At 38.3% G+C, this 26500-nt stretch overlaps 1 protein-coding gene across 1 annotated transcript in view; it reads right to left on the bottom strand.

The window, feature by feature from the left end:
* Positions 1 to 26500, bottom strand: part of LOC133624612 (A-type potassium channel modulatory protein KCNIP2-like) — a 38801-nt gene that overhangs the window by 7525 nt on the left and 4776 nt on the right. Inside the window, exons 2-5 of the mRNA XM_072916391.1 lie at positions 5396 to 5498; positions 5195 to 5315; positions 3426 to 3495; positions 434 to 504 (exon numbers count right to left, since the gene is read on the bottom strand). Coding sequence (XP_072772492.1) covers positions 434 to 504; positions 3426 to 3495; positions 5195 to 5315; positions 5396 to 5498 — 365 coding nt within the window. The remainder of the gene's footprint in view (positions 1 to 433; positions 505 to 3425; positions 3496 to 5194; positions 5316 to 5395; positions 5499 to 26500) is intronic.

Raw genomic sequence — 26500 nt, 5'->3', positions numbered from 1 at the left:
TAATATGTCTGCTAATGGGTGCCATTTTGCAGTCCTTATAGATGCAGTACAAGCACAGTACAATCCATCAAGCGGTGCGGCTTCATAGCTTACCAAAGACGTACTAAAACATTTTGATAGATTTTTGAGTGCCGTGTGTAATGTTCTATGTTCTCAATGGAACATTTGAAGTTGTATTGTTGTTTACTGGCGTCATCCTGCAGTCTACACGTAACTCTTATGTGTGACTGCCATCTACTGGTCACACTTATCATTACACCATTTACCAAATAAAATAGCTTTGAGGTCGGTAAGCACAACCAGAATTATTCCGCGCCAGGTTATAAGGTGCACAGTCGATTTTTGAGAAAATGAAAGGCTTTTAAGTGCGCCTTATAGTCCAAAGAAATACGGTACTTACAGTATATCAGGTGTGTGTCGGGAGATGTTTTACCACAAAGCTGACAGATCCACTGTTGTGCGCATCAAAAGCTTCAAAGAGGAAATGTGCGTACATATTTGTATCTGGAAAAGGAAGACAGCTTTTTAACATTTGAATCAGCCGACCACATGTCACACATTCCAAGCAGTCTTTCTTTACCCACAGTAAATGTTGTTTATCTTGTGGCGGGCACTAGGACCATGCTCACTCCCAACCCGTGTGGGCCTGGTATTCAGGTTAGTCTTGGCACAATATTTGGGTGCCATGTGATTGTATCTTCGTTCTTATTTTGGCACTCTTTGAATAAAGACCTGAATGTTTTTTGCTAAGTCTGTCAGGGTTGAGTGTCCCTTACATCATGGGGCCCCAAGTGATCATTCTGCCCCACAGGTTTCACACGCCCCTCCTCCGAAACACTGACCTTGGGTCAAATGAAGAGAATAATCTCGCCACACCTAGTGTGTGTGTGTGACAATCATTGGTACTTTAACTTTAACTTTAACTTTAATACTTGTGGATCAGCCAGGACATTTCTCATGTGGTGTACCTGCCAATGCTTGTAAAGCTTTTTTTTTTTTTTTTAAATAGTAGGGCTGCTGTTCCACCCACATGACAGCACAAAAAAAATAAACATACTTTTTTTTTTCCTGCAACAACATTTTCTGTCAGTGATTTTATCATCCAGGTGAAACTCATAAAATTAGAATATGGTGTGAAAGTTAATTCATGTCGGCAATTCAACTTCAAATATGAAACTATGTGGTATAAACTTATTACATGCAAAGTGAGATATGTCAAGCCTTTATTATAATTCTGATGATCATAGCTTACAGTTTTTGAAACCCCACATTTTCTGAGATTTTCAATTCAAGGTTTTCATAAGCTGTAAGAAATAAACAACATTATATCAAAAGAAGGCTTGAAATGTCTTGAGTTGTATGCTATGAGCATATGTCATTATAGTGTAGTGGAATTTCTGACCTTTTGAACCATATTTTGTGTCTGTCGAAGTCCGAAAAGAGAACAAGGTCGAAAAGCATTAAGAATGTCTGCTTGTTTCTCTTTTTTCTATCGGACTGACCATTCTACAAAATGTTTTGATTGTTTGTTATGGCTAAAGGATTCAAGGAGGTTGCAGAATAAACAGGTCCAAAACAACAAGACCTTGACACATGAGGAAAACACATAAATGGCCAAGTAGACCAAGCCTATGTATGATTCGCATGATTCTCCATTCATCCAACGTCTCCGGAGGACGTTGTCTGTTTGCATTGGCAACTCAATCCAACCTTGTACCATTTGATTATGGGTAAATAAAACTTTTGTACTAAATTCACTTTTGTTGCTGTTTAAGATTCGGACCTTCCACCACAATAGCAGATTCACCTTGTATTTCTAAACAAACCTTTGCATGGTCAGATCGGTAAGTCATGAGTTCAAACCCAAGCCGAGTCATACCAAAGACTATAAAAATGGGACCCATTACCTCCCTGCTTGACACTCAGCATCAACGGTTGGAATTGGGGGTTAAATCACCAAAAATGATTCCCGGGCGCGGCCACTGCTACTGCTCACTGCTCCCCTCACCTCCCAGGGGGTGATCAAGGGTGATGGGTCAAATGCAGAGGAATAATTTCCCCACACCTAGTGTGTGTGTGTGTGTGAGACAATCATGGCTACTTTAACTTTAACTTTTTATATTTGTTAGGTAGGTGACAAAGATTCTTAAAAGTTCTAAAAACGTTATAAGTTGTTACATTGTTGTGTCATTTCCACATATTTTGTTAAATTCTACAGAAATGTTTTATTTATTTGTTTTCAAAAGTTGTTGTCCTATTCTGTGTGCCTCTTAAGACCTCATTGTTGGCTTTGTACGGTCATGTTTGCTCGAAACAACAACAAAAATTATGCTAATCCACCTTTTCGTTATCTTTTTTCCAATTTAGAACCGATAAAGAAACTAATCGTTAAAAAGTATCAAAAGTGGAATCGGAACTAGAAAAAATCTTATAAATTCCCATCCCAATTCACGGCCAAAATGCACATAGCTTCCATTAAACACATGCAAAGACACTGAAAAGGTGTGTTATTGATTGCGCTATGGCGCCATCTTTTGGATGAGTTTGCTCACTGCAAGTGCTGCTGGGTGAATGCCTACAGTGTTTCCTGCTGTTTAAAGCTTTGAACCGGAAGTGCAAGTGCCATTCCGTCTTCTAATTGTCCACAGCGTTCCTCACTTATCACTCCAAGCAACGTTTGTAAGTTTTACAATATAACTAAATCAATTCTTACTTACTTACTTACTTAAACGTCCCATGTGTGATGTCTGTAGGGGTGTTTTCACGCATTTTGGCATGTGCTATCGTAATGTAATGAAGCTAGCGTCGTTAGCATTAGCAAATATACTAACACGTTTATTAGTGTCTGTGTTAATGTTATTACCTTACAATGGCATTTTGTGTGTATTGTTCAAGTTTCATAAATTTACAAAAACGTCGCTGTGGAGTTATTGAGTCTGTTTAGCTGATTGAAGAGCTAACTTCCACAGCTAGTGGGTCCATAACGATGACTTTTGTTTTGTTTGATCAGCCATTTTACTGCCCTGTTACAGACACCGTTTGGAAACAATTAAGGTATGTAAATAATCTGGCTAATATATGATCAAATGTTTTTTTCTTCTAAAATTTAGTGGGTGCGACGTGTATACTATAAAGTCCGGAAAATATGGTATAGCTCCATTGGTTGTTTACAAAATGCAAATGAAATACTGGTTGGATTGTGCATGTGAACCTAACGTATTGCCCAGTGAATACATATAATACAGCAGGATTGTCAAGAAACTACATATTCCCACACTGAGAATGACAATGAACTAGTTTAGAAGCACAGTGCATGTTTTTGTGGTTTTGCGTTTCTCCTTTTATGTCTTTGTAATTACACCTTGTGTATTTTTGGTGCTCATGGGAAGAAAGAAGAAGAAGAGGAAGAAAAATTAGCCACTGACCTCCCTGAGGAAAAAACTGAGAGTATATGTTTTTGAAAGTTTCTTCATCCACAGCACCACTGGGACACTCCTGCAAATATTAAAGTTTAAAGATTCAATGAATGAACACACACACACACACACACACACACACACACACACACACACACACACACACACACACACACACACACACACACACACATACACGCGCATTATTGTATTTCTTACCTCCTTGAGACCTCTGAAAAATGCCTACCTCTTTAGGACCACCCTTTACAGATATATAAAGATTTGTATTTACAACATTAATAATATATACATACTATGCAAATATAAAAAAGCTTGTTGTGAAAAATGAGTTGGAATTTCACAAGAGAAAGGTCACAATTTCACAAGAAAAACTGAAGATTTGTGCAATATTATGATAAAAGTTGGAATTTTACTCAATAACAGTCGCAATTTTACAAGAAAAGCTTAAAATTTTGGCACTTTTATGAAAAGAGTCGGAATTTTACTCGACAAGTCACAATTTTATAAGAAAACAAAAAAATGTTGGCAATATTACAATAATAATCGGAATTTTACTTGGCAAAATGATGACAAAAGTAATCATTTTACTCAAAAAATGTCACTATTTTACAAGAACAACAGAAAAATTGGCAATATTGTGATAAAAGTCGGAATTTTATATGACAAATATCACCATTTTGCATTAAAAATAAATAATTTTACATAAAAAAGTAATAGTTTTATGAGAAAATATTGTAATATTACAGAAAGAATATAAGAAATGGTTCCCAATTTTATAAGAAAAAATATGACACACTGTGAGAAAAAGACTGCTTTTAATTGTTTTTTTTTGTTTGTAATTGGTTTTTAATCTTCATTATTTACTTCAAGTTAGTACACTATGTCTCTATATACATATTTATTTATTTAAGGGGGCGCATTTCAATTTCTTACACACACTTGTTATTACATATGTTGGCCAGAGGGGGAGCACTTCAAATTTTTACACACACTTGTTATTTCATATGTTGGCCAGAGGGGGAGCACTTCAAATTTTTACACACACTTGTTATTTCATATGTTGACCAAAGGGGGAGCACTTTTAAAACCGACACACAGTCAATTTGAAAAATCCCTCCTTTTTGGGACCACCCTCATTTTGATAGATTTCATCACCAGGGGTGCAAATGAGATCTCTAGTTTTTGTTTTTTGTAATGCGCTTAAGGCCGATGACAAAGGAGTCACGGAACACAGATGGCCCCTGTGCCGCACTTTGGGCAACCCAGCTGTAGCAGCTAACTGTTAATGGTCACTATAGTCTTAGTACCGTAGTGTATTTGTTCATCCTACGGTCACATATGGGACGCGGGTTGTCTTACGTCAGCACCGGAAGTCTTAAAATCAGCTGTTCACCTGGCGTTTTTTGGGGGGGATGAACAGGGAAGTCCTTCTTTAGATGCCGTCTTGTTTTATCATATATTGCTGCCTTTGCACCTGTCAATGTTTACTTTTGTATACACATTAAATCAACAAAAAATCCTGACTTTGGAGCAATGTTCACGGACTCTAGTATTTGGCTCTCTATTACATGCAATGGTTTTCTGTATTGGGGCCATGATTTGGGTCCTAACTTGTTCACCTTGTTGAGGTCTCAAGAAGGCTAGCAATACAAGAACACACACACACACACACACACACACACACACACACACACACACACACACACACACACACACACACACACACACACACACACACACACACACAGGTGACTCACATTTTTGAATCCTCGATAAAGAACCTGCAGCTCCTTCTTGCTGAAGTTGGTCTGCTCCACCAGACGTTCAAGTGCTTCAGGTCGGCAGCGCACAGCTGACAGCTCAACGTCGTCGCTCTCACTGTCTGCATGGAGACACAAAGAGGTGTTGCAGCCTTTAAGAGTTAAGAGAAGGGACCCGGGGTGACTTCTTCTTGACACTTGCTTTGATTGACGGACAGGCTGGAGCCCGAGTGGTAGCACGGCAGCAGCTTGAGGAGTCGTTGCTTTATGCTCTTCTTACTCGGTTTGGATGGCGGGTTACCTGGAAACAACCAATCACAACAAAGATCCCGTTAGGGCCGTGTGAGGTCATGGATGGTAGCCTGATAGACTGCTTGTCCTTATTAGGGGTCAGGCTGGAGCCTATCCTAGCAGGTGCATAGAAATGAACAAGCATTCACATTTATGGACAATTTAGAGCAGGGGTGCCCAAACGTTTGCCACTGAGGCCGCAGACTGACAAATCAAAGGATACTGGGGCCATTTTGGTAGTTTTCACCCTCAAATCCGGTACCATATGTCAGGTTCAAACACTGATGACATCTATTAAACAGGACAAGAAGCAAAGAATCAAACAGAGACAGAATTCAATTTGGCTCAGTGAGGAGAAACGTGTACATCTGTACCCTTGTACAGTGTCATTACGCTCTGCCAAAAGATTGTACGCCTCCTCTTTTATTTGGACTTTCCCTGATTACATGGCAACAGCTGTTTCTAAAGGGACGGGGTCGTAAACAGCCATCGTCTTTGAGTACAAAACAGTTTAAAAGAAAAGGTCGGTTCAAAAAAGAGGTCGTAAAAGAGTTCAAAAAACAGGTGGCTGGAACTTGGGCAGATCCTGCCTTCTCTCCGCTTTGTAGTTCTTGGGTCAAAACAATATCTTTCTGTTGATTACAAAACATGAAAGAAACAGAACACCTTCATGTTGCTTCCCCCCCTACACAGTGGAGTTTTACAAGCCTTCTTCTTGGTAGGTTCAAAGACAGCTTTTGTCTTCTCGCCGGGAACTCATTTCAACACAAAGTTTTGCGATAACTTAGATACAATTATTCTGACACCATATATAAGATTTTTTCAAAGAACTAGAAAATGCAGCTTTGGTAGAAATATTGTGTGAATGCTGAGGAACCAAAGCCGAGTTGAAATGCTAACAGTTAACTGGCCAGCTAGCGTCAAGCGACAAAAAATATGAGTGAAATGAGCTGAAAAAGCTAGCATGCTAACAGTACTATGCTAAGAATAGCACGCTTACAGGTAGCATTAGTGAATTACCAAAATATATGACACCTGCTATATTAGCTAAAAAAGCTAACATGCTAAAATGCTGAATATTATAATATATATTACTCTGAGGTGAGCACCTGAAAAATGTGTTTAGAATGCTACAATGCTAACGTTACCATGCATCAAGTACCAAAATATGACTGAGGTGTATTATTATGTAAACCTGCAAAATCAACTTTTAAAAAAAGCTAGCACGCTAACAGGTAACATTTGTCAAGTAACTAAATATTTGATGCTGAGTCGTATACCTTCAAAATTTCCACACAAAAAAAGAAGCTAGCATGCTAATATTAGAATCAGGTTGTGCCGCGGGTTGTTGAAAAATTAGCTAGGGGCCACAAATGGCCCCTGATTTTAAATAGAGCAGAGGTGTCAAAGTCGTTTTAACTGAGGGCCACATCGCTGTCATGTTTGGCCCCAGAGGGCCGCTTCCAACAGTGAATACTATTATTGCACATTTTTTTATGCATTTTATTAGGACATTTTCTAAAAACTAAAATGTAAAGAAATTATGGTAAATTGCAGTAATTTCACCTAAAAATGTAGGGTATGTTACTGTGAATGGAAAAACAGTGCTGCTGTTTTTATGGTAAAAAAAAAAAAAAGGCAGCTCAGTTGCCAGAATTTTATTGTAAAATTAAAACATTTTTTTTTTACCGTAATTAAAAAAACTGCAATTTTACAGTAAAATGTTGGCACTTGAGCTGCCAGTTTTAATTTTTATTTTTTTATTTTTTTTACCACAAATCAACAACTGTAGATTTTTCGGTGTATTACTGTAAATGCCAAAACGACACCACAGTTTATTAGAGTAAAAAAAAGTACAGTTTTTTTCATTTCGAGAAAAATGCTGTAAAAAGAACAGTAAATTTCACAATTTTACCATTGAATCTATTGCTACTTTTACATTGCACAATTTGATGGATGACTTGCTTTGAAATCATTATTATTAGTATTTATTTCTATTTTTAAAATGTTTTTGCATAATTAGACAATATTTAAGTTGATATAACTTGCGATTACATGGAGTACTTTTTTTTTTTCTCTTCCAAAATAGAAAGAAAGAATACATTTAATAAGAACAATTACAGTGCTTTATTGATACATATCATTTCCAGGCTTTCGAGGGCCAAATAAAATGAAGTGGCGGGCCACATCTGGCCCCCGGGCCTTGACTTTGACACCACATAGAGGGTCTTCTACCAACACAACATGCATGTGTTTGGAACATGAGAGAGGACGCCAGAAAACATGCACACTCCACAAAAAGATTGGAACCCTCAACTTCCTCTACCTGCAGTTTGTTCCCTGGCAGCATTATGTTTATTTGGAGGAAGTCTGAGTGAATACCCGCAGGGAACCCACGCAGTCACGGGGAGATATGCAAACTCCACACATGTTCATGACTTTTAGCCATGCATTGACTAATCCTGCCAGCAGGGGGCAGTGTCGCTCTACAGCCAAACAACAGAAGCAGTGCCAACGAACCAAATACTGTAAACAAAAGACTTCCAACATGCTTTTGTGTTCCTAGATGACACATCTCCATCTTCACTAAAGTCCACTGTGTGCGTGTGTGTGTGTGTGTGTGTGCGTCATACTTGCCAACCTTGAGACCTCCAAATTGGGGAGATTGGGGGGGGGGGGGGGGGGGGGGGGGTATATTTATAGCTAGAATTCACTGAAATTCAAGTATTTCTTATATATATATATATATATATATATATATATATATATATATATATATATATATGTGTATATATATATAAAATAAGTACTTGACTTTCAGTTAATTCTAGCTATGTATATATATATATAAAATAAGTACTTGACTTTCAGTTAATTCTAGCTATGTATATATATATATAAAATAAGTACTTGACTTTCAGTTAATTCTAGCTATGTATATATATATATATATATATATATATATATATATATATATATATATATATATATATATATATGTGGTGGGGTTAAACTATGGAATTCTCTTTACGATGAGATAAAAGATATTGTAAAAATATATTCCAATTGAAAAAAATATATAAAGACAGAACAAAAAGATCATATGGACAGCCATAAGTGTTTACACTTTGCTTTATATTTATTATTTTACTTATTTTTTGCTTGGTTTTGTATCATCCCGTGAGGTGTATATTACTTTTGGTTTTTTTGTTCGGTTTGTACTTCATGAAGTTTTCCACTTGTTGTGTTTTTTTGTGTGTTTTTTTGTTTGTTTTCGTTATATTTGGATGTAATTGTTGGTTTATATTATATCATTAAGTAAGACTACGTATTATGTTGAAGGGGGCAGGAAAATATAAGATTTTTCATCATCCTGCTCCTTCTCAGGCATTGGTGTGTAAATGTATAATTTAATAATTGTGCTATAATTGTCTATCGATCAAAGATGCACATCAATGAAGGAGATAAATAAAAATGAATGAATGAATGAATTAATGTATTTTATTATATATACAGTATATATATATATATATATATATACATTATATATATATATATATAAATACTTGAATTTCAGTGTTCATTTATTTACACATATACACACATAACACGCCTCTCTACTCATTGTTGTATTTGAAAGTGCAATGCTTTGCAGCCAGTAGCACAGCCTTTGAAGGAGCAGAGGTATGGGCAGTGTAATATTGTAGGTTGGAGTCAATAACCAGGCGAGGTGATGAAGTTACGTCTCTTTACTTCATACTTCAGAACCGACTCCCACACTTGCCCATGACAAATGTGTGCTTTGTTTTAAAGATGTGATATTTGCGTTTACACTATATGAAAACAATTTTGAAAAGGAATTTTACCTTTGCAACCTCATTATACTATTGGCTAAGTTTTATATTCATAAATGTAAGCTTCTCAATACCCGACCTGTTTTTTGTGCCTTTAAAAAAAGATTTAGAACTCTACATTAAAACACTCTCTACCTCTAACAACCAAAAAGCTGTGAAAACGATGATGCTGTGCTCCAAATTTGGATTATTTACGGAACTTGTGTGAGCCTATGGCTTTACATTTTGTTACATATATATATATATATATATATATATATATATATATATATATATATATATATATATATATATATATATATAATTTTTTTTTTACATTCTTCTTTAGTTGCTTTATTGAGTTTACAAACCCCCTGGCGCTGTTTTGTACTGTTTTTGTACTGTTTCTGTACTTGTTTTGATTATTATTATTATTTTCTGATTGTATGTAAACGTTGAATGTTATAAATAAAGGTTTTGAAAAAAAAAAGAAGAAAAAAAGACTGGCACAAGTGTCAAAAAAGACTGAGAAAGTCTAAGAAAAACTTATTTGGAACATCCCACAGGTGAAGAGGCTAATTGGGAACAGGTGGGTGCCATGATTGGGTATAAAAGCAGCTTCCATGAAATGCTCAGTCATTCACAAACAAGGATGGACGAGGGTCACCACTTTGTGAACAAATGCGTGAGCAAATTGTCAAATACTTTAAGAACAACATTTCTCAAACAGCTTTTGCAAGGAATTTAGGGATTTCTCCGTCTAAGTTACGTTATATCATCCAAAGGTTCAGAGAGCCTGGAGAAATCACTACTCGTTAGCAATGATATTATGGACCTTCGATCCCTCAGGCGGTACTGCATGAAAAAGCGACATCAGTGTGTAAAGAATATCACCACATGGGCTCAGGAACAGTTCAGAAAACCACTGTCAGTAACTACAGTTGGATGCTACATCTGTAAGTGCAAGTTAAAACTGTACTATGCAAAGCCAAAGACATTTATCAACAACACCCAGAAACACCGCCGGCTTCGCTGGGCCCAAGCTCCTCTAAGATGGATTGATGCAAAGTGGAAAAGTGTTCTGTGGTCTGACGAGTCCACATTTCAAACTGTTTTTGGAAACTGTGGATGTTGTGTCCGCCGGACCAAAGAGGAAAAGAACCATCCGGATTGTTATAGGCGCAAACTTGAAAAGCCAGCATCTGTGATGGTATGGGGGTGTATTAGTGCCCAAGGCGTGGGTAACTTACACATCTGTGAAGGCACCATTAATGCTGAAAGGTACATACAGGTTTTGGAGCAACATATGTTGCCATCCAAGCAAAGTATTTTTCATGGACGCCCCTGCTTATTTCAGCAAGACAATGCCAAGCCACATTCTGCACGTGTTACAACAGCGTAGCTTCATAGTAAAAGAGTGCAGGTACTAGACTGGCCTGCCTGTAGTCCTGCCTGTAGGATATTGAGGTTTCATGATTTCTTCTTTTTTTAGCATCACCATTTTATGAGTGAATGTTATCTGAATAATCATGTAGTGACGACATTTACTGACAAAATGTCAATCAAAGGCTCAAATAGACCAGCTGCAGCAGCGAGGAAGACAAATTAAAAGAAGTGCAGACGTGTCTTTTTTTAGCTAGAAGCATATTTAGCACATAAAACCAGAGAAAGAATACAAAGTCGTCTCGCTGATGTCATTCTTTCTCTTGCTTGCTATTTTTAGACATGACACAGGAGAAGAGCGATCACACTGAAATCTTTCTTTTACACACACACACACACACACACACACACACACACACACACACACACACACACACACACGCACACGCACACGCAGACACACACACACACACACACACACACACACATTCTTGTATTCGTTACCTTCTTGAGACCTCCGAATAATGCCTACCTCTTTAGGACCACCTTTTCTAGATATATAAAGATGTGTATTTACATCATTAATAATATATACATACTATGCAAACATAAAAAAGCTTGTTGTGAAAAATTAGTTGGAATTTCACAAGAAAAAGGCCACAATTTCACAAGAAAAACTTAGAATTTTGGCAGTATTATAATAAAAGTCGTCATTTTACTCAACGCAAGTCAAAATTTTACAAGAAAAACTGAACATTTGTGCAATATTATGAAAAAAGTTGGAATTTTACTCAATAACAGTCGCAATTTTACAAGAAAAAGCTTAAAATGTTGGCAGTTTTACAAAAATAGTCGTAATTTTACTCCACAAAAGTCACAATTTTATAAGGAAACTTTAAAATTTTACTTGGCAAAATTATGACAAAAAAGTCATAATTTTACTCCAAAAATGTCACCATTTTACAAGAACAACAAAAAAATTGGCGATATTGTGATAAAAGTCAACATTTTATATGACAAATGTCACCATTTTGCATTAAAAAGTAATTTTACATTACGAAAGTAATCATTTTACGAGAAAATATTGCATTACAGGAACAGAAAGAATATGAGAAATTCTATGAGATTTTATTTTATAAGAAAAAAGTCGACACATCGTGGAAAAAAAGACTGCTTTTAGTAAAATGTTTGGTTTGTAATTGGTTTTTAATCTTCAATATTTACTTCAAGTTATTACAGTATGTCTCTTTATACATATTTATTTATTTATTTATATACATTTTGGCCAAAGGGGGCGCATTTCAATTTCTTACACACACTTGTTATTACATATGTTGGCCAGAGGGGGAGCACTTAAATTTTTTTTACACACACTTGTTATTTCATATGTTGGCCAGAGGGGGAGCACTTCAAATTGTTACACACACTTGTTATTTCATATGTTGGCCAGAGGGGGAGCACTTTTAAAACCAACACACAGTCAATTTGAAAAATCCCTCCTTTTTGGGACCACCCTCATCTTGATAGATTTCACCACCAGGGGTGCAACAGTGGCCATCACAGTGAGAGCAGACATTGTACAGTAAGTGACGTTTTATTACATTTGTTGGTTCTCATGATGTTTGTACTGAATAATAATCAGTGAGGCTGTTGAAGGAAAAAGTGAACGTTGTGATACGTTTGTGATTCATGCGCAGCCGTAGCATACGTATTGGGACCATGATTTATGTCCTAACTTGTTCACACCTCCTCATATGGAAGGTACTTTTCCCTGTTGATGTCTCAAGAAGGGTCGAAATACAAGAACACACACACACACACACACACACACACACACACACACACACACACACACACACACACACACAATTATTGAACCAGAAGAAGGCTATGGGTGATAACGCAGCACGTTTTAAGGATTGAGTTGTCCACAAAATGTTTTAATGTGCTTCAAAGCCTCCTCTTTTTCACATCGCACAGCCTCAGGGTGACTTTTTGAATCAATTTCAGCGTTTGCAGCCCACTGAGGCCGATCAATACGCTGGTGTGTGTGCCGGTACTAACACAATTAACAACGCTCTTCATTTATCTGTGGATGCAAACTCAGGGCGACACAAAGACTGACGGGAACGAAGGTATTTACTTGGAAAATGAGAACACCAAATGAAAGCCGAGCCCTTAATCGGAAAACTTAAAACAAAAGGAAAAAGTGTTGGCTTTGTGTTTATAAAGTTAACTTTGTTTGGAATAAAAAGCATAAAAATGTTAAATGATCTGTAAAAAGTATTATTTCTAGAACGTGTGAGGCCAACAAAAAGGGAGGTACTAAAGGGATTGATTTAGCTTCCAACAGCATTTTTACCCTTTGGGGCCATCATGTTAAAGTGAGTCAAAACTTAAGTCAACGTTAGCTACGACAATCAATGACTCCTTAAAGCAGGGGTGTCAAAGTCATTTGAGCTCAGGGGCCGCATGGAGGAAAATCTGTGCACTATTAAAATCATGGCATTAAAACAAAAAAATAAAGACAACTTCAGATTGTTTTCTTTGTCTTACTTTGGCCAAAAATAGAACAAACACATTCTGAAATATTACAATAAAAATATAGAAAAAACTACCGGCAGCGGTAAAGTTTAGATCCATAAAGGAAAGAAGAAAGTGAATGAGTTTATAACTGAATACATTTACATATGCATAAAAATGTGTTTTCTTTTGTATTACTTTTTTTTAATGAATTAAGTAACGTTTATGACAACCTTTTTTCCAAAACACAATATAGAATGTGAGATATAACAGGATAATGCATACATTTATCATTTGTTTTCAAAATGCTTACAAAAAAGTAGGACCCCAAAAATTTACTGTGGGATCCCATTTTTATGACTTGATGGGGTCCCAGGGACCCCATTTTGAAAATCCCTAGTGCCAACACTGATGGGAGTATTGGTGCGTGCAAAACAGCAGCAGGCGGCTGTGGCCTGCGGGCCGGTTCTAATACTAATTAAATATCATCCTGGGGGCCGTAGATCATTCATTCGCGTGCCGGATTTTGCCCGTGGGCCTTGGCTTTGACAAATAGGGTTTAGAGTAAGTAATAATCTGGACCGCATTCATTCTTTAAACACGTGGACATAGTTTCCGCACGGCCGCTGCAATAGAGCGCACATGAGAGCGGTGGTGTTTGGATGTTGTGGCGTATGAGTTTCTTTTAAAATGCGTTTTTTGATTAATGCACGCATGTTAAAAAGGAAATTCCAATGTTGATGTGCATTTATTAGAAAAAAGAAAGGTTTTAACAAGCAGAAAAATTGATGTTTATTTTTTGTTTATTTTTCTTCCCTGAAATATCCATTGAGACCAATGTTCCCTCTAATTCAGGGGAGCTCGTTTCGTCGATCGCGATCTACCGGTCGATCTCGGAGGGTGTGTCAGTCGATCACCAGCCAGGCATTAAAAAATAGTCCTAAAAATGAGCGATCATAAATCTTCACTATGACGTCACTTTCGTCACTTGATTGACATTCACAGCACCCGAGGGTCTTCTGAGATGACGCTGGCTCCTGCCAGCTCATTAAAATTACCGACTGGAAGGCGAGAAACACTTTATTTCAACAGACTCTGGCGCCGTACCTGTCGTCAAAACTCCAAAGACCGACTGCACAGTTGCACAATAAAAGCTTTGCTTCATCCTGCCTGCGCTACCAAAATAAGAGTCTCAGAAAGCTGGCGTGCACAAGCTAGCAAGCTACGGAGTTTGCCGACAATGTATTTCTTGTAAAGTGTATACAAAGGAGTACGGAAGCTGGACAAATAAGATGCCAAAAACCAACCACTTTCATGTGGTATTGGACAGAAAGGAGGACTTTTTTTCTCCTCCATTCGAAAATGCGGACGTTATCATCACCACTGTCTGATTCCAATCAATGCAAGTCATCAGAATCAGGTAATACACCAACTTATATTCTTGTCTTCATGAAAGAAAGGAATCTATATGTGTTAAACATGCTTGTATTGTCTTTAAACACCTGTAACCTGTTAACAATATTAACTATATGTGTTAAACATGCTTGTATTATCTTTAACCACCTTTAACTTGTTAACAATATTAACTATATGTGTTAAACATGCTTGTATTATCTTTAACCACCTTTAAGTTGTTAACAATATTAACTATATGTGTTAAACATGCTTGTTTTATCTTTAACCACCTTTAAGTTGTTAACAATATTAACTATATGTATTAAACATACTTGTATTATCATTAAACACCTTTAATGTATTAACAATATTAACTATATGTGTTAAACATGCTTGCATTATCATTATACACCTTTAACTTGTTAACAAAAACCTATATTTCATAAATAAGTAAATATAAATTATATATATGAATGAGGTAGATCCCCACGACTTGATCAATTGAAAAGTAGCTCGCCTGCAGAAAAAGTGTAAGCACCCCTGCTCTAATTGTTAATGTGTGTGAGCAAAAGCAAAAACTCCCTGAGCATTCAGTGGAGCCCATGTGAGCAACATCAGACGTGCACACTGTGGCTACACCAGCAGCACACCTGTCTCAAACCTGACTAAATAACAAGTTCAATCTCCATCCATCCATCCATTTTCTACCGCTTGTCCCTTTCGGGGTCGCGGGGGGTGCTGGAGCCTATCTCAGCTGCATTCGGGCGAAAGGCGGAGTACACCCTGGCTGGACAAGTCACCTCATCGCAGGGCCAACACAGATAGACAGACAACATTCTTTTATCATTATAATGAAATGACAGCAGTCATTTCCATGAGGTTATTTTCTAATATAAGTGTTTAGGCCCACTTACAATGACAATAACAAAAAATATTGTTTTTCATGAACTGTGTACTTGTATTGTTTGTCTGGGTGGAGGTCCTGCTTTGGAAATAATTTGTACCCCTTTCAGACATTGCATTTAGTTCCCATTAAAACATTCACATGTTGCACAATGAGATGTAAGCAGGGGATCATGTGTACATTCCTGCAACTTCCTGTTTGTAAAAAATATATTTTTATTAGTATTTATTTAATATACTAACAGCATTTCATGATTAATATTTATAAATTAAGATTCCTAATAAATGACACTAGAATAAGCACACATTTGATTGGTAAATCATAGTGTAACGACCTGGAATGACACTTTATGTGTGGTATTGGAGTTGTCCGACTTTTTGTGTGGCTGTAAACGCATCACTGGCTAAGTGCCATATGAGCATGTGTTGGCGCAAGTGAGAAAGAGCGAGCGGCTGCTGTTGATATAACAAAGTTGCTTTTGGTCTGGTTTGTACTGCAGAAAATGACCACTTTTGCAAGATATCATTTTTTTACTAATGTTTTGGTGATGTGTTTATGATCGACAATAAAGAGTTTTGCTCAGTAAAGTGTTCGATGGAATTCATGTCCTCAAAGCGTCTCGACAGACGTTACAATATTTGAACAATGATGACGAAAACTGTTTTCTCTGTCGTGTCCGTGTCGTGTCAAAAATTGTTATGCGCTTATTTTTTTATTTGATTTTGTGCGTGGCATAGATTTGCTGTGCGCAGAGGACGCTTGAGCAGTGCGCAATTGCACAGGCGCTGTTATGATCCGCTGCCCGGATCATATTTCTGTTTGGGTTTTCTGTTAGTCTTGGACTCATTTTGTTCCTGTCTGTGCACCTTTGAGTTGGTTACCATAGTTACTTATTAATTCCACCTGCCGCTTGTGTTTCTGACGCGCACCTGTTGTAATCACAGACGCTATTTAAGCCCACCTTTGTTCATCACTCGTTCTGCTTTCTTTGTTTTTGCATCACGCGACTGCCACGTAAGTTTGTTCTTGATTCTAGACTCAGCTATATTCCCTAGTCTGTGCTAAGTGTTAGCCTTAGCTTCCAGTGCGTTCGGCACCTCTTCCTGTCGGTTTGTTTTCTGTTTTGTACCAGTTTTGTGTTATTTTATTATTAAATCAAGTTATTACCTGCAAGCCCTGTCCGGATTCGTCCCTTGCATCTTGGGAGAACAAAACCCCGCATCACCATGCGCACCGTACGTGACAGGCGCGCACCTTAGAGAGAACATTGATTGAGTCGATTACTAAAATAATCGATAGCTGCAGCCCTTAACTTAATTTTTATTTATTTAAGAAAACGATTTGAAGGGACAAATTAATATTTACTTTATTGTTTATGTCATATACTTTTTTTTAATTATTATTCATAACTGTTAGGTTCCGTGTCGCGTTGCAGCGTTGGTCGTGTTCTCAGGATGCGGAAACAAAGAAACAGCGTGCAGGTAAGCAAGTATTTCATTCCATACAGTCAGGCAAAAAACAAAGATGATGTGCCGCTTGGGAGCGCACAGAAAACACAGGAAAAGCGGTGCAAATCAACAAACTTAAACTGCACTTTTATTGGAATTTCGTTCACAATCATTATGAAAGACATGACGACGGATGTGTGTGTTTTTTAATGCATTTTAACTCGTGAATAAACGTAAACAAAAATCTGCCCATAAAGCCCTCTAAGTAACCATTCAAAAAGTGCCAACAATACTCCATTGCATGACTTGAATATTAACCAAGTATTAGTGATATTGTTAGTATAAGCGCTAACGCAGACAAACTATTTTAAGCGGCGCCGTCACAGAGAGCTAACCAGCTTGTGCTGCTATGTTGACATCATTGGTTGGTGAGCGGTTTTCTCGCCTGGTGCTTGTGAAAGTTTATTCTAGATCAGAGCTGGGCAAATATTTTGACTTGGGGGCCACATTGAGAGAAAGAAAAATGTGTCTGGGGGGGCAAATGTGTATGTGTGTATAAATTATATGTACACTTTTAGCTGAAAATGTGTGTTTGGGTAATTTTTTTCAGGAACACTAATACCAAAAGTCACAATGTCCGATGGAGTTCTAAAAACAGACCACCTCAAAAAAACGGAATGGAATTTTACAGTTTTTTACTGAATGGGACACCCAAAATGTACATTAAAATAAAGAAAGTGGGATTTATAATAACTATGAACAATAAAAAACCGAATATTAACAACATATGAATGTCGCTCCTCTTTTATTTCTCAGACCAGCCCCTTGATAGTTGTGTATCTTTTACAATCAAGCAAAACACAACAAGAATGTAACAAACAGTAAAATATGAATGCAAAGTGTAATAAACACCTACAATATGATATATTATCATTTTTATGCAGACATATGTTGTACAAATTTGCTTCCGCATCTTTTCCTGACACATGCGTTTCGGGTTGGCTGCTCTGAAAACAAACCCCGCCCACTCTGCTATGTTCATCGTCTGAGCTGCTGTGACGTAAATTACCGTAATAACTCCTATAACATCCAAAAGCGCAGATTTTGACCACTGAAATACTTTCTGTCGTTCAAGACTTACGATCATTTAAAATCAGCACTGCACATCATAATGGCGGCAAGGGATGTCCCGATCCAGGTTCTTACACTTCCGATCCGATACCGATATTGTTTTTGCACTTCCGATCCGATACCGATACTGACTGATACCGATACTGGCCTATCCGAGCATGTATTAAAGTTTAAAGTTATTTAGCCTACTTAGTTGTCAGAATCATGTTGAAAATGGTTTTAGTACTCTTGATAACAACTAGCCAGCTGAATTAGGGGAGTTTGAATAATACACAATGGTTGGTAACAAGAAACTGACCTGTTTATTCAAGGATAAACACAAAATAGACAAAATTATACATGACAAACAGAAATGGCATCATTGAAACTAGGGCTGGGCGATATGGCCTTTTTTTAATATTGCGATATTTTAAGGCCATATTGCGATACACGATATATATCTCTATATTTTGCCTTAGCCTTGAATGAACACTTGATGCATATAATCACAGCAGTATGATGATTCTATGTGTTTTGATTGATTGATTGAGACTTTTATTAGTAGGTTGCACAGTGAAGTACATATTCCGTACAATTGACCACCAAATGGTAACACCCCAATAAGTTTTTCAACTTGTTTAAGTCGGGGTCCACTTAAATTGATTCATGATACAGATATATACTATCATCATAATACAGTCATCACACAAGATAATCACATTGAATTATTTACATTATTTATAATCCAGGGTGTGGAGGGGGGCGCCGGATGTAAGTGTCAAAAAGACAGCCAAAAGAGTTTGATATGAGAATAAATCTAAAGTTAAAATATAGGGTAGAAATGCACCCATTTGCAGGAAATGTAGTCTTGATTTTCCAAATTTTCTTTCAAGGCTTGCATGTCTACATTAAAACATTCTTCTTCATACTGCATTAATATATGCTACTTTTAAACTTTCATGCAGAGAAGGAAATCACAACTAAATAGATCACTAATTTTTTCAGACGGTGTTGATCTGGAAATTTTTGCCTCAGCATTTTGATGGTGTGGACGTGTGGCACCGAACGGAGATAAGCGTCTCGACAGACATTACAATATTTCAACAATGATGACGAAAACTGTTTTCTCTGTCGTGTCCGTGTGTCGAAAATTGTTATGCACTTATCTTTTTATTTGATTTTGTGCGTGGCACAGATTTGCCGTGCGCAAAGGACGTTTGAGCAGGCGCGCACCTTAGCGGCTGCGCTAGCATCACAGCTAACGTTAGCCATGCTGCTACCTCTCTGCTCGGGGAGGACGTATACGTATGTGACGTATGACGTGACAGCTTGTGACCTATGTCGTGACAGTATGTGACGTGTGTAAGAAGGTGTGCTCGCTGTCTGTGAGAGGGAGACACAGGAAAGAGTGAGAAGAGCCTGTCGTGTAATGCCAGCAGCTAAAAGCAACTGCGTGAGATTCCACAGACCTGTGGATGTGTTGAAGGTGTGCTGGAAAATGCGGAACGGAAATTACGGAGCAGCAGAAAAGTGGAATGTATTATTCAAATCGGTGCGTTGGAAAACACGGACCGGAGTTTTTTTTAAAACTGGATCTGGATCGGCATTTTCCCATGCCTTGCCGATACGCATTTTTTGGCAAATATCGGCGGCCGATTCGATCCAAATATTGGATCGGGACATCCCTAATGGCGGCTACAGTTTTGATGTTGAAGGTCTAAAAGATTATGTAGGTGTGTTCTACATCATAAATAATGCCTCTGACCTGGATAGTAGAAGGATGAGGACATAATCCGACAAGTTGGTCAAATTTGGCATTCAATTTAGACCTGGAAATGGAGAGGAAGACACGAAAAGACGCTTGGTTCCAACCCCCCTTTTTTCTTTGCGACGATTAAGAGTCATTCCTCATCTAAAAATATCAACATCCCAACAGTGGCCATCACAGTGAGAGCAGACATTGTACAGTAAGTGATGTTGTATTATGTTTGTTGGTTCTCATGATGTTTGTACTGAATAATAATCAGTGAGGCTTTGGAAGGAAAAAGTGAACGTTGTGATACGTTTCTGATTAATGCGTAGCCGTAGAATACGACTCTCATAGGCTCCATTGTAAGTGGACTTTTACTCGCATTTTATTACTTGTTAGAATGCATTAAAAAAAATAAAAAAGCATATGTGTGCTTGTCTATGGGCATAATTCTGAAAAAGTGAAGTTCCCCTTTATCTACGCTGGACGCAGCTGTAGCAAGCAGTGAGCAAACGTGGACGTTCCTGTCGTGAAGAGCGAACAATGGACCTGCAAGGAAGGCGGGGGTGACAGTCGCATTTAAAGCTCTCTGCTTAGTGATCAGGAGCAGGTGAGCCTCCGGATCACTAATCAGAGGCAGGTGAAAATAATAACTGCTCCATGGTAACCAAAAGAAAACCATGGAGGGAGCGCAGAAACAGAAATAGCACCTCAAACACAGAAAAACCACAACAAAAGCAAAACAGGCTTTACAGAGGAAAAAGCTGCCACTGGCAGGACAGGATACTAGATATTGAAGAGGCACGTGAGGACATATCTGGTGCAATATCCTGTTTGTTTTGTGGAAAGGCTCAAATTATTTATTGATCTTCATGGATTTTTTTGGTATTATTACCGTATTTTCCGGACTATAGGGCACACACCGAATTATAGGGCGCATTAAAGGAGTCATATATATATATATATATATATATATATATATATATATATATATATTTCTTTCTCAATTTTAAACATCTTGTGGTCTACATAACATGTAATGGTGGTTTTTTTGGTCAAAATGTTGCATAGATTATGTTTTACAGATCATCTTCAAAAGCCGCTTTCTGACAGTCGCGTCCGGATGCGCCGTTTTGTGGGCGGTCTTATTTACGTGGCTCACCTTTGGCAGCGTCTTCTCCCCATCATCTTTGTTGTAGTGGTGTAGCGTGCAAGGACGGGAGTGGAAGAAGTGTCAAAAGATGGAGTTAACTGTTTTAATGACATTCAGACTTTACTTCAATCAATAACGGAGCAGCATCTCCTCATCCGGAAACCACAACAATGTGTCCCGTGAAAAACCGTCCGACCGGCACTCTCTAATAACTAAAGTTCCTTGGGTGAATAATGTAAACTCACTACACCGGTATGTTTTAGCACTTTTATGGCGAGTTTACTGACTGATATAAGTAAGAACTTTACACTACTTTATATTAGAAATGGCAACAGTGGAGGATGAATGTCACATAACAAGAAGATAGAAAAAAAGAAGAAGGCTATCAACTACGGTGTTGGCACGGACGACAAAGGCGGACGCAAGCAATTTTTTTCAGGATGTATGCAGATCCCAAATACAGATCAGCAGGTACCAGAAGGTTAGGAAAGTTGCTTTTGCATAATATTGCGAAGCAAAACACCAGATAATGTCTTACCTTATACACACACCATAATAATACTCCTTTGTTGAAGCACAGTACAATCCCTCAAGCGGTGTGGCTTCATAGCTTACCAAAGTCGTACTAAAACATTTTGATAGATTATTGAGCGCCGTGTGTAATGTTCTATATTTTCAATGGAACATATAAAATGTTGGTGTTGTTTACTTGAGTCATGTTGCAGTCTACACATATCTCTTATGTGTGACTGCAATCTACTGGTCACACTTATCATTACACCATGTACCAAATAAAATAGCTTCGAGGTGGGTAAGCTCAACCAAACTTATTCCGTACATTAGGACCATACATTCGTGGTCAAATGTATGTAAACCTTTGACCACGACTGTATATATATATATATATATATATACATATATACATATATGGGGCAGCACGGTGTAAGAGGGGTTAGTGCATCTGCCTCACAATACGAAGGTCCTGAGTAGTCCTGAGTTCAATCCCGGGCTCGGGATCTTTCAGTGTAGAGTTTGCATGTTCTCCCTGTGACTGCGTGGGTTCCCTCCGAGTACTCCGGCTTCCTCCCACCTCCAAAGACATGCATCTGGGGATAGGTTGATTGGCAACACTAAATTGGCCCTAGTGTGTGGATGTGAGTGTGAATGTTGTCTGTCTGTGTTGGACCTGTGATGAAGTGGTGACTTGTCCGGGGTGTACCCTGCCTTCTGCCTGATTGTGGCTGAGATAGGCTCCAGCGACCCCAAAAGGGACAAGCGGTAGAAAATGGATGGATGTACATATATGCATACTGTACATACAAAACCCAAAACCAGTGAAGTTGGCACGTTGTGTAAATCGTAAATAAAAACAGAATACAATGATTTGCAAATCCTTTTCAACTTATATTCAATTGAATAGACTGCAAAGACAAGATACTAATTGTTCGAACTGGTAGACTTAGTTATTTTTGCAAATATTAGCTTTGTAATATCATCAATGCCTGGGAACAACAGTGTGTAAAGGATATCACCACATGGGCTCAGGAACACTTCAGAAAACCACTGTCAGTAACTACAGTTGGTCGCTACATGTGTAAGTGCCAGTTTAAACTCTACTATGCAAAGCCAAAGCCATTTATCAACAACACCCAGAAACGACGCCGGCTTCGCTTGGCCACAGCTCATCTAAGATGGACTGATGCAAAGTGGTAAAGTGCGCTGTGGTCCATGTCCTCTGGACCAAAGAGGAAAAGAACCATCCGCAAAGTTGAAAAGCCAGCATCTGTGATGGTATGGGGGTGTATTAGTGCCCAAGACATGGGTAACTTACACATCTGTGAAGGCGCCATTAATGCTGAAAGGTACATACAGGTTTTGGAGCAACATATGTTGCCATCCAAGCAAAGTATTTTTCATGGACGCCCCTGCTTATTTCAGCAAGACAATGCCAAGCCACATTCTGCACGTGTTACAACAGCGTAGCTTCATAGTAAAAGAGTGCAGGTACTAGACTGGCCTGCCTGTGGTCCTGCCTGTAGGATATTGAGGTTTCATGATTTCTTCTTTTTTTAGCATCACCATTTTATGAGTGAATGTTATCTGAATAATCATGTAGTGACGACATTTACTGACAAAATGTTATCATGGACGCCCCAGGCTTATTTCAGCAAGACAATGCCAAGCCACGTGTTACAACAGCTTGGCTTCATAGTAAAAGAGTGCGGGTACTAGACTGGCCTGCCTGTAGTCCAGACCTGTCTCCCATTGAAAATGTGCGGCGCATTATGAAGCCTAAAATACCACAACAGAGACCCCGGACTGTTGAACAACTTAAGCTGTACATCAAGCAAGCTTCCAAAAATTGGTCTCCTCAGTTCCCAAGTGTTTACTGAGTGTTGTTAACCCTTGTGTGGTGTTCGGGTCTGTGGGACGTTTTCATTTTTTATTAAAAGAAAAATGATACAATTAATGAATTTTTCAAACTGAGACTCACTGACTTTGGCTCATTTTCTGTGAAGAACATATATCAGAATCCATATTTAATGACCACACACCATACACCCCCATACACATTTCTATTACATATAAGATGTCCGGGTCCACTGGACCTGGGGCTAATAGATGTGTGGAAATTGATGTTCTGTGTACCACAAGCACCCATCCACCCACCCACACAAACAGCAGGCCTGGACAGGAGGAGGACAGAGTGTAGGTACACAGAACATCAGAGGGTCAAATGTGCGAGAAAATGAGAGCAGACAGTGTTGACAAACAATGTTGCAACCTTGTGTGGGAACCGCAGGTGCACAAACACAAAAGAAGAATCCCTGTGGGATGCAGAAACTGGCAGAGAAAATTTCCGTGCAACGTTCATATTGTTGTTACTCAGCCAGCGTTTGTGGGTCTGATGGACCCGTTGCATTTTGTGGCTTTTAATGCCTCACAATCAAACACTTTTATGTTAAAATACTGAACAGATGTTTATTGGGATAAGGTAAACATCTGTTCAGTATGTTATTAAACATGATATGTTTACCTTATTCAAGAGTCTTATGGCCTGAGGGAAGAACCTGTTACAGAACCTCCTGCTTCGGAGGCTGCGGAACCTCTTTCTAGAGTCCAGCAGTGAAAACAGTCCTTGGTGGGGGTGGGAGGAGTCTTTGCAGATTTTCTGAGCCCTGGTCAGGCAGCGGCTTTTTGCGATCTCCTGGATAGGAGGAAGAGGAGTCCTGATGATCTTTTCCGCCGTCCTCACCACTCTCTGGAGAGACCGTTGCATTTTGTGGCTTTTAATGCCTCACAATCAAACACCTTTATGTTAAAATACTGAACAGATGTTTATTGGGATAAGGTAAACATCTGTTCAGTATGTTATGAAACATGATATGTTCAGTATGTTATGAAACATGATATGTTTACCTTATCCCAATAAACATCTGTTCAGTATTTTAACATAAAGGTGTTTGATTGTGAGGCATTAAAAGCCACAAAATGCAACGGTCTCTCCAGAGAGTGGTGAGGACGGCGGAAAAGATCATCAGGACTCCTCTTCCTCCTATCCAGGAGATCGCAAAAAGCCGCTGCCTGACCAGGGCTCAGAAAATCTGCAAAGACTCCTCCTACCCCCACCAAGGACTGTTTTCACTGCTGGACTCTAGAAAGAGGTTCCGCAGCCTCCGAAGCAGAACCTCCAGGTTCTGTAACAGCTTCTTCCCTCAGACCGTAAGACTCTTGAACGCATCATAATTAAATTATCACCTCAATTTCCCCCAAAATGGATTAACTCGCTGGAATAAAAAAGACAATATAACATGCATCCATAAACATGGACGCATGTGAAAAAGTGTAATATATTTATCTGTACAGTAATCTATTTATTTATATATATTTATATATATTTATTTATTTTATATATATATTTATATATTATATATATTTATTTATTTATTTATATATGCACCTTATTGCTTTTTTATCCTGCACTACCATGAGCTTATGTAACGAAATTTCGTTCTTATCTGTGCTGTAAAGTTCAAATTTAAATGACAATAAAAAGGAAGTCTAAGTCTAAGACCCACAAACGCTGGCTGAGTAACAACAATATGAACATTACATAAGGGTTAAAAGGAAAGGCCGTGGAACACAGTGGTAAAAATGCCCTTGTGCCAACTTTTTTTGCAATGTGTTGCTGCCATTAAATTCTAAATTAATGATTATTTGCAAAAAAATAATTACGTTTCTCAGTTGGAACATTAAATATCTTGTCTTTGCAGTCTGTTCAATTGAATATAAGTTGAAAAGGATTTGCAAATCATTGTATTCTGTTTTAATTTACGATTTACACAACGTGCCAACTTCACTGGTTTTGGGGTTTGTACGAGTGCGACTAGGACTCGGGGCAGAGAGGCCAATGCCCCACCAAATCTACCAGATTGTTTTTTTCTTCCTTTCAAATATACTGTATATTTCACAAGTCAAGTGCCCCAGTCTCAATTTATTTGAGATAAGAGCTGTCTCTCAACTAATTGTTATGCAAGCAAAAATGTGAGTTCCAGTATAAGCATCCCCGCCATTAGTTAGCGTAGCAAATGTCACAATGAACCTTGTAACCTCCGACCAAAACATCTGGTTTTATTGCTAGCATTAGCTTATAGCTAGAGATTAACGAAGGAAGGAAGTGGGTTTGAAGGATTTGACAAAAACGACTGTATTGTTCATAAAGTGGGAATTTGCATTCAAGCTGCAGAGGACCTCCTGCTGGTAGCGCCATATTCATATTCATGCCGACTCATCAGTTTGCACGCCTCAGTGTGACCCTCACTCATGTGCTGGCGGAATATTCCGCGCGGGGGGGCGTGTCTTCTTTTAATCTCCGTGCTCTGGTGATCATTCGAAAGCCGACATCTGCTCGAAGGAGCCAAACGTTGTGTAAGAAATCAGCAGAGCTCATCCTGCTTAGTGATGGGAAAAGGCGCCATTATTACAAAGCTCAGCGAGTGAAGCTGGTGTGTGGGAGAGAAATGGGCATCTAGAAAGTGAGGATTATAGTAAGCAGAAGGCGACATTATCGCACAAACATTCATTTAGCTCCTCCTTGCTCTCCTTAAGGCGCCATGACGTCAGACTAGAGAGGAACGTCAAATCAGCTCGTAGGTATTTAATCTTTTTTTTTCTAAAAATAAAGAGATGCTTAATTTCCCTTATTTCAACGAGAATGAAATATAGTAAAATGATATGTTCTGTATGATATACGATTACCGTATTTTCTGGACTCTAAGGCGCACTTAAAATATTTTTTTCCCCCTCAAAACTCGACTGTGCGCCTTATCAATTTTTGTTTCATCTGACCACAGAACTTTCCTCCAGAAGGTCTTATCTTTGTCCAAGTGATGTCAGATGAACAAAAATTGAACTGTTTGGCCACAATACCCAGCAATATGTTTGGAGGAGAAAAGGTGAGGCCTTAAATCCCAGGAACACCATGCCTACTGTCAAGAATGGTGGTGGTAGTA

Source organism: Nerophis lumbriciformis, linkage group LG27 (genome assembly GCF_033978685.3).
Source record: "Nerophis lumbriciformis linkage group LG27, RoL_Nlum_v2.1, whole genome shotgun sequence".
Lineage (NCBI taxonomy): Eukaryota > Metazoa > Chordata > Actinopteri > Syngnathiformes > Syngnathidae > Nerophis > Nerophis lumbriciformis.
Note: the sequence above shows the minus strand (reverse complement) of the source record. Positions and strands in the feature narration are given on the sequence as shown.